Source organism: Cicer arietinum, unplaced genomic scaffold, assembly GCF_000331145.2.
Source record: "Cicer arietinum cultivar CDC Frontier isolate Library 1 unplaced genomic scaffold, Cicar.CDCFrontier_v2.0 Ca_scaffold_5053_v2.0, whole genome shotgun sequence".
In the NCBI taxonomy this organism is placed as follows: Eukaryota; Viridiplantae; Streptophyta; class Magnoliopsida; order Fabales; family Fabaceae; genus Cicer; species Cicer arietinum.
The window spans coordinates 1-9,734 of NW_027338702.1; the positions used below are offsets into that span (position 1 = coordinate 1).

The 9,734-nt window shown below is 33.6% G+C and overlaps 1 protein-coding gene across 1 annotated transcript; it reads right to left on the bottom strand.

Moving 5' to 3' along the window:
* Positions 1–914: 914 nt before the first annotated feature.
* Positions 915–9,521, bottom strand: LOC101509610 (uncharacterized). Its single transcript, XM_004517061.4, has 13 exons — positions 9,148–9,521; positions 8,898–9,043; positions 8,199–8,290; positions 7,476–7,589; positions 6,616–6,946; positions 5,998–6,177; positions 4,612–4,692; positions 4,024–4,242; positions 3,718–3,860; positions 3,447–3,613; positions 2,028–2,245; positions 1,788–1,880; positions 915–1,417 (listed from the first exon to the last, which is right to left on the bottom strand). Exons 1-13 carry the CDS (start codon positions 9,458–9,460, stop codon positions 1,217–1,219), a joined length of 2,298 nt encoding a protein of 765 aa, XP_004517118.1. The 5' UTR covers positions 9,461–9,521; the 3' UTR covers positions 915–1,216.
* Between the last annotated feature and the right edge of the window lie 213 nt (positions 9,522–9,734).

Below are 9,734 nucleotides of genomic sequence, written 5' to 3' on the forward strand. Positions count from 1 at the left end.
AATTTGATAAAATAATTTCTCTTTCGTTATTTTCATAATTAATTTTATTATTTATATATAAAATATTAAAAAATAAAATAATTTTAAATATTTAATATAAATATTTTAAATTATTTTTATATAAAATATATAAATTTTAAATATTTAAATTCTAAATTTAAATATTTTAATTTATAAATAAAATAAATTTATTTTTAGTATTTAACTATATAAATAAAATAAATATGAAATAACATTTAAATTGAAATAAATTTAAATATAAAAAATAATATTAAAATAAAATTATTTAAATTTTATTATTCAAGATAAATAAATTTAATATTTAAGATAAACATATTTTAAATATATTTTTAAAAATTTTATTTTAATTTCAAATATTTTAATACATAAATATAATAAAATAAATTAATTTTTAATATATATATATATATATATAATTAATAACAGCCATATATTCAACTCACAAATGTCATTAATAAGAGATTCACATCATCAAAATAGTACACCACTAATAATCTTAAGAATTAGTTAATAAAAGAACCAAAAATTATCCTTAAACCCTAACTCAACTGGCAAAATACAAATATTGTTATATTTGACGTGTTGTCCCCATATTCGAAACCGGGAACTCTTAATTGAGCTAGTTAATTATAGTAAATTTTTTTATTTCTTTTAAGATTAAAAAAAAAGACCAACAAATTAATTTTAAAAATAAGAAGACTAATAATTCATTTTTTGCAAAATAGAGGGACCAAAAGTACATTTAAACCAACTAAAAGAATCAAACCCTAATGAATATTATGTATAAGTTATCAAATTTAAAATCTAAGTTAGTGAAAAATATTATGGGATTCATAGTTTCATCCTAAAGACAAGGACTAAAGTCCAAATAAAAGAAAATGTAAACACATATCTGAAAAATTTACAAGATCAAAGTCCCAATCAATTGAAAGTATTCTGGGCAATACATTCTTTTAACCTTAATAAAATATTAATGTTAATAGATAATTACAATTGAAATTTCACATTCTTTAATTTTTATCAGTTGAATAAAATTACAAATGAGGTAAACAAATTACTACAAACAGTTCATTTTCCTCTCTCTTCATTCTTTCTGTCAATCTATTCATCATCTATGCTTTTGTAGCTTTTATATCACTAAGATTCATAGTAAGGCACAGATAAATATCAAAATCGTTAGAATGGTCACAAAAATTTATCCAGATCTAGCTGTTTCAGTCAAAGAAACTTCAGGCTCCTCATCTTCGGTATTATCTCGAATGGCATTTATCATTTTATACCTCCTCCGTTCTTGAGCTTTTCTCCTTTTGGCCTCGAGCTCAATAAGTAGGGCGGTCATATCAGCAGGGCTCACCCCGCCTACCCTGCTCGCCTGACCAATGGTTTGAGGCCTAACCTAAAATCATTGAAAGAACCTGCTGTAAGTCCTTGAAAATAAGTTCAAATATAGAGTTGCTTACATAAGCTTATTTTGTTGTACTTGTACACAATGTCTGGCTAGTTTGGTGCACTAGATGTTCATAATAACAATTCAATGGAAGCAGAAACAATCAACACTTTGACATTTCTTTTGGGGGAATTCAATATTGACTTGTGATTGCCGATTTATTTGACATAATATTTTATTTCCATGATATCTCATTACTTTTTTTCGTCATAACTAAATTACTAAATTTGTACAGTGAACTTGTGATCTAAAAGGTTACATTTTGGTTTTTACTAGTAATAATGACCAAAATGTCTATTTTGATAAATAAGTTACAAACCTTGGAAAGTTTTTCACGAGCTTCAAGAGACAAATTTGTCATTGCATAGTAATCCAAGTCTTCAGGAAGTGGTTTATGCTGTTGAGTAACCATCTATAGGTAATTCAACATAAGAATGAGACTTGATGTTAAACATAAGTACACAACTCTGAAATTCTACAATGTGCAAAAATTAGAACGATAAAGGATAGATATGGACATAGAGCAATGAGCATTTGCTCACATGTATAACAGACATACATGTTGAAGTTGACTTTGTTGACGCAAGATGAAACCTTCGTACTTAATATCAATTTCAATACATTCTTTTTCCATTCTTGACAAGTTCTTGTCACCAAAACCATGCTTATCAAGAATTCCATATTGTACGTGTGGTTTCTTAAGAAGACTTTCCAATGTTGAAGAGTTCTTCACTGGTTGACCAGACATATGGGTAATGTCAGCGGCCAAATCCCCTCCTGACAAGAAAATTTAGGTGAGTAGCAATAAATGATACAAAATCAAATAAAATTTCCTTTGGTCCTACTAGATAAAAAAGACGTGTTGCCAAGCGAATGGATAACCTCATAACAGTAATCACAAATAATTTAGATTTCTACATGGGTGTCGGTGTCCACTAGAGATTAAATATACTAGTAGTTTTCACTGTAATCTTTAAGGTATCATGTTTTTCCATTGTATATATATAACAGTTATCTGTATTGGTGATATGTAGTTTATGCCTTATGGTTGTATTTTCTGTAATACTTCGCTATTCTGCAGTAGGCTTTCGAATTCTCTGTTAATTACTATTCAGTATCCAAACTTAACTTTTGTATGGGGTCCGAGTGACATAAGCCAAGTTGATACTAGATAATCTAGAAACTTCAAGTAGCTTATCAGTTAGTTAGATTCTGTTACTAACAGTCTCAACTTTCTGTAATGCTTCTTTTTTCAGCAGTAGGCTTCCTAATTCTCTGTTAATTTCTATTCACTATTCAGAACCCTAGCTTAACTTTTGTATTGAGTCTGCGTGATATAAGCCAAGTTGATAGTAGATACATAGAAGCTTCAAGTAGCTTATCAGTTAGTTAGATTCTGTCACTAACAGGCTCAACTTTTTGTCACAATTGCAACTGAATCTAGTCCAGGAGTATAAATACTTGTACTCACTCTCTTTTTCATCATTTGATTCAGAACACAGAAATATATTCACAAGTTTTCCTCAGAAAATTATATTATGTGGTGTGAGTACTAGTACTACCATCTGTTAGCTACAGACTATAGGGAAAAGATGGCTTCTTTTCCCACCGCCCTATGTTCTCAAAAGCCCCCAAAATACACCTCCGGATTGGCCAATCCTGAGGGCATTGGGGGTGGGAAAAGAAGTTACCATAGGGAAAACAGAGGTACCTGGGGGAGGGTGGAGGGGGACTCTTGTGCCAATTATTAGATACTATTTTAAGACAACTGAGTTTAACAAGAGTTTTTTTGTTTTGATGTATTAATGAACGTAATTTTTGAAACAACTGGATGTAACAAAAGCAAGGCCAGCAATAGTATTTATCTAAAAGATGCAAAAGTTTAATTTCCCCAAAGGATATACTTCTTTCATTGCCTTTTAAAGAAACCTGAAATCTTGACACTTTTCAATCGCACAAGCATCGTAAATAAACAAACCTGAAATCTTGACACTTTTCAATCGCTTCTTTTCCTCAGATATACGAGCCTGCTTCTCCTGGTACAGTTTCCAACGCCTATCATCTATCAACCCAATTTCACGCCCCAAAGGAGTGAGACGGCTATCAGCATTATCAGATCTCAAGAGCAACCTATGCTCTGAGCGGCTAAATATCAGGAGCACAATTTTCGGGTTGTTATTGTCGAGAAATGGAATGAAGAAGCATACATGCATCTAGGACAAGAAATGTTGCAATCTAAGTTAGCATACCTTGTTAACATCCGGTAAGGCTCTCGCAGGTCCTTGGTGACTAGATCATCAATTAATGTTCCAGTGTAACTGCTCTCCCTTTCAAGAACAATGAGTGGTTTACCATCTGCATGTCTAGCAGCATTGATACCAGAAATAATGCCCTAGAGGATGAAAAACAGTAGATTGTAATAAAAAGGCTTACTAGGTTAGTAGGAAACCCACATAAATAATAAGAGCTTAAATAATTCCCCATTATACAACACAAAAAATAAAATAAAATCAGATTTTAACTTATATAGGCACAAATGAAAGTTGACAGAATACCTGGGCTGCAGCTTCTTCATAGCCTGTAGTTCCATTTATCTGACCAGAGAAGAACAATCCTTGTATTTTCTTAGTCATAAGAGACCTAGAGCATTGATGAGCAGGTAAATAATCATACTCCACAGCATATGCAGGCCTCAACATTGAACAGTTCTCAAGTCCAGGCAAAGTTCTCAGCAAAGGTAACTGTAGTCGCTCTGGCAAACCAGTTGAGAACCCCTATAAGGTACGAGTACAAAGTTAGACAACGATATGACATAGTTTGGATCTTGCTCAGAATTCAGATGCAGGATGCTTCTACAGTCTAAACTTCATGCATCACTATGTCTTGAAACAGGTACATTACATATATATATATATATATATAGTGTAAGTATAACCACTCAACCACTTTTGTGACTGATGAATTTTTTTTTTGGTATGACTGATAACTATTTTTTCTCAAAACTATTATCAATTTTGTTGATTTTCTTATGAATTTTCCGCATAATATTATATTTGACTAATTACCCTCGGGGAAAAAATGAAAAATTATTAACAACATTCATTTGAATTTCAGACAAGAAAAAAAAAGAATATACCACTTACCTGCACATAGAGCTCAGGCACATGCCGACCCTCCGGTTCAAGAAATACTTGATGAGACTCTTTATCTTGGAATCTTACAATCTAAAAATGAACAATATATCTCATCATAAAACAATGCACAATTTCAATACAATTAATTGCATGCTTCAGATCACACTATTCTAAAAGTTTCAGGTTCGGGCTGTGTATTCTTCTATGTAGTCAGTAGCAGTAGCAGTAGCAGATAGCGTAGCGTAGCGGCCAATCCTCAAAACGCTATAGCGGTGTAGCAGGTAGCGGTATGACCACTACGTCGAAGTCTAGAGAAACATTACAAGCAATTTATACCATACACATATAGAGCCTACAAAATAGAAAAATGCTAACACTTAATACATATTCATTAGTCATAACTTTAAAGTTCATTGCTACTTATATTTCAAATATAATATAAAGCAAAATAGAGGACTGTAAACGCAGAAACAAAAAGACAGAGCACAATAATGGGTACTATGAGAAAGCTTTGAGAAGAAAGCTCTGTTGGTAGGGACGAGAATAGAGCAGGGATGAGAAGACAGGGACGAGTTGAAATCTCTGCTTTGAAAAGAAAGCTATGTTGGTAGGAGAAGAAGGATGATGAGAAGAAGCTTCAGAACATAGCTTTCAAATAGAAGGTCCCGTACAATTACTGAATGTCGATACCATTTCTTATTTTATTTTTATACTTAAAAATAACCTAGAAAGAAAAAGAAATAAGAAATTAAAAAACCCTAAAACATTTTTAAAAGTGAGGGTATTTCTAACTTTCCATCCTTAAATTACTGTAGCGTTTCTTCCCTGTGTGTATTCGTCTTCTCCCACCCGCGATTGCACCGCGAAGAACACCGATACGGCCGCAACACCGTTTTGCGTAGCGCAGGGCCGCCACGATGCAACGCTGCGATTGCGGCCGCGACGGCTGCAACTGACTACATAGGTATTCTTAATTCTATAAGGAGGCTTTTGACTAAATACCTTAACTAAGTGTTTATCATACAAGAGCTTAAGTTCTAAGCACCTAAACTCAATAAGTTATTTGTTTGGATATCTGATTATGCATGTTGAAAAGGTATTCACATTTGCAACATTAGTTTCTACTGTAAAGACAGAATTTGGGATGGATGGAAATCAAAGAGCAAAGGGATGGAGAGGAAAAACCCCACACATGCTGTTTCAATAAGCTATCTTGAAGAGACTACTGAAATAAGCTAAAAAGTAAAACCAACTTAAGAACATATCATAACTCTTGTGAACAATTAAACACGTGTTTATGTCATGAGATAATCCCAACTATACTTCCAAATGCCCCTACGTAGTAAACTAAGTTAACGTCAAAAAGTATAACATGTAAATATTGCTGAAACACACCTTATCTTCTATGGAAGGGCAGTATCTAGGTCCTTTGGCTTCAACCCATCCTCCGTAAGTGGGTGTTTCATGCAAGTTATCTTTAATTATCTGGTGAGTAGTACTTGTAGTTCGAGTTAGGTAGCAGGACATCTGTTCTCTTTCAATATGGACATCAGGGTCAAAACTAAACCAGCTGACCTGCCAATTATGAAATTATGCTGAGGAAACACTATCTGTGTTACATAGTAAAAACATTTACTTACAGACTATGCAGTCAAACACCATCATTCCAGACTGGAGCAAAAATATATTATATTTATCGCATCATAATTTGTTGGGACTATTGGAAACAGAACAATTGTATGGTATTGCCAAACAAGGCAATGAGAGAATCGGCGGAATAAACATCTTGGAACTTGCACAACAGATGAATGGTGGACATGATTCTCCAGTCCAGGTGGCAAATTACCAAGGCCTTTTAGTTGTACCAAAATTATCAAGAGACTGGCATAGATAGAAAATTGACAGTGGCACATACAATGAGTGCAAACTAAACTATTTTAAACCAAAAATCATATATTTGATTTGAACATAATTAAATCTACTGAACCTACATATAAGATTAAATGCAAGAACCTCTTCATCTCCATGCTGAGGTTCCAATCCAGAGAAATCTACAGAACGAATGTCCACTCGGGCTGGGGTTCCAGTTTTCAGGCGATCAGTTTCAAAACCTAGTTGCTGTAAGTTCTCAGTTAATCCATGTGATGCAGACTCGCCAGCTCTTCCTGCAGGCATAGAAGTTCTACCAACCCAAATTTTACCACTCATAAAAGTTCCTGTGGTGAGAATGACAGATGGAGCATAGAATTTCATTCCAAAAAATGTACAAACACCTTCCACGTTATCATTCTTCCCCAGTAAAATATCTGTGACCATAGCTTCTCGAATAGAAAGGTTTGGAGTACTGCAGTGCAAAAAACAAAGTCAAAACAAAACAAGATGAGAAGTAACAACATGAGAAGCTGCATAAATCATAAAAAAGACAGCACAATGTCAATGTATACATGAAGAGATCAGCGGTTTATAGTTCAAACAGTTACCCTCCCTGCTCTCCTTGATGCTTGTTACCAACTTCCAAGTTATAATAAGGTGATATCCCATACCATGTACGTTAAAGATATTAAGCCTGTTACAGAATTAGTCTTATAATTGGTAGGTTTGAACTTGTACCACTGCAGTATTAGCAGTTGACTTAATTATTAGTATACATCTGATAGGACTCGTAGGAGTGTTAGTCTAGGGCATTGTAACCCATTAAGTCTATTAATCATATTTTTATTGTACAACAACCATTTGTATTGCCAGGTCAAAATTTTGGTTCAAGTTCCACTGAGACTATTATAGATCACATGCACAAGCCGAGAACAGCAAAAAATAGATACCGGAATCTGAAAGTAACAAAGGGAAGGGGAGAGTTATGAATATGAACTTGCCTTTCTACAACATTTTTCATTAGTAAGGCATATTCCCTTTTATCAGTCTGAGCACGTAAAGCGCGAACAGCAGGACCTTTTGAAGCATTGAGTACACGCTTTTGTAAGTAAGATCTGAATACAAACATAATACATACATGAGCAACAAAAACCCCAAAAGTCGCTCTTGAACTTTATTATATCACAAATGTAGTTTAAACACATGAACTCAAGAATGTAAGGAATGGAAGATAGCAATTATACTAGATACAAAAGTAAAAAATAAGGCTAATCAGTGATCTGAGCCAAGTAGAGTCAACTCAGTCTACAATAAGGACAGATTCTTTAACAATAATTTACATGAAAGCAGAATTTTGAGTTATTGGGAAATTGGGCTCTTGTCCTAGATTCATACATAATATTACAGTAATATTGTTGTGAACGCTTTTCTGTTATTCTTTAAAAGTAATCTGTCTAAAACATGTTATAATACTTCAAGGGAGACCCCTAACACAAAAGAAAAAACAAATAATGCTTCATGAAACTCCCATCTCCCAATGATAGAGAGACGTGTATAACACACATAAACATAAAACGTTCAAAAAGGAAGAAAGGAAAATTATTCCAAAGACGCCAGTTATTACGATCTAATGGTCATACTCATACCAAACTGCATCTAGATAATCTAGAGGAATCAAGATGTTAGAAAACAAAAAGTAAAAAAGCAGGAGTCTTCCATGTTACCTATCAGCAATTTTCCCTATTTCACCACCTAGCGCATCCACTTCATGAACAAGCTGCGACTTTCCAGGCGCACCAACTGCTGGATTACAAGGCTACACCAAAAGTCAGTCTGTATCAGAAACTGTTCATACTTTAGGATAATAAAACCACACATCCTACATCATCATGTGTTTAACCAAATCAGAGTAAGCAAAGACAAAATAACTTGCAAACACAGATAGTTTTCTTTAAAAAAAAAATCCAATTTATCAAAATAAAATGAAAAACACACTTAATTTGATATCAGTTCAATTCTACAACAACACCGTCTTTCAAATTACAAAAACTCCATGCAACAAAAGAAAAATACACGCTGCAATATTGCAAATGAAGCACTTGTATGAAATAAAAAAAGAAAACAACATATAAATAAGGGGAAATTCTAATATGACATTCATCCGTATTTAAAAAAAAATTAAAACTCCATCAACCGCAGATGCTGTTTCTTAAAGGTAAACTTTAATGGTGGTCTTCACTTTTATGACTGAGACAGTGACTTAAATGATAATGATTCCATAAAAATAAGAAAAAACAAATATGCATCTTGTATTGAATCTACCTCATCTATAAAGACGATTGTGGAAGGTTGTTAGAATTTCTGATAATTTTGAAGTACAGAAAATGCATAAATTTGATAACAAGTAGAACATTAGGTCAAACCTGCCAAGCAATCCGGTCAATATTGAGAGTAAGAAGAAGAGTTCTTGCACCCAAACGTGCAGAGGCAAGGGCGGCTTCACACCCTGCGTGCCCTCCTCCAACTACAATCACATCATATTTTTCGTCTACCGTTCCGAATTCATAATCTAAATATGAAAAAAAAGAAACACAAATAAGCGAACAATTTCAATTTTGAAAAAGAATCGACACTCTAAAGCTAAAAAGAAGCTTGAAAATGAAATTCTCATACCGCGGGAAGAGGAACTGGCTGAGACGGTGGAAAAGCGATGGGAGAAAGTGGAGGCGGAAAATGAGATTCTCCGGCGAATTTTGCGTCGGAAATTTACGAGACGAGGGTTAAAACGAGTGATAGAGGATGTGGGAGAGAGGGTGTTGCGTAGTAAATTTCGGCCGAAACGACAGAGATGGAGAGTAAACGGCACGGTTGCCATGCTGGCATTTGGGAGAAGAAATGGAAACAGAAATTTGTGTTGGAGAGTGGAGGCCGAGTGCAGTGGTAGAACAACGAAGGGCTTCAGTGCCGTTTCATAAACCTGCCTCATCCGACACTACTGTTCCATGCCATTTCCTTGTTACTCAATTTTTTGTGATTTTTTGTGCCTCACACCTGATTAAAATCTGCTTTATGTGGAAATGTATTTCAATTTTATTCATAAATTTAATTTATATAGACTATAGCAACATTACATTATTATAAAATTTTGAATTTTATAATAATTATGTCTCAAAGTTCTTCGTAAATGAATTATCTATAAAATTATAATTATATATTCACAATGTAATAAATACGTAGTAATTAAACTATTTAATATACTA

What these genes read in the sequence shown, in the direction of transcription:
- LOC101509610 (XM_004517061.4), bottom strand. Translation starts at nt 9,460, where the DNA reads ATGAGGCAGGTTTATGAAACGGCACTGAAGCCCTTCGTTGTTCTACCA. An exon ending in ATGAAAAATGTTGTAGAAAG is followed by an intron (nt 6,947 to 7,475) that starts GCAAGTTCATAT and finishes TTTGCACTGCAG; the next exon opens with TACTCCAAACCTTTCTATTC. An exon ending in AACAAAGTCAACTTCAACAT is followed by an intron (nt 1,881 to 2,027) that starts GTATGTCTGTTA and finishes AATTACCTATAG; the next exon opens with ATGGTTACTCAACAGCATAA.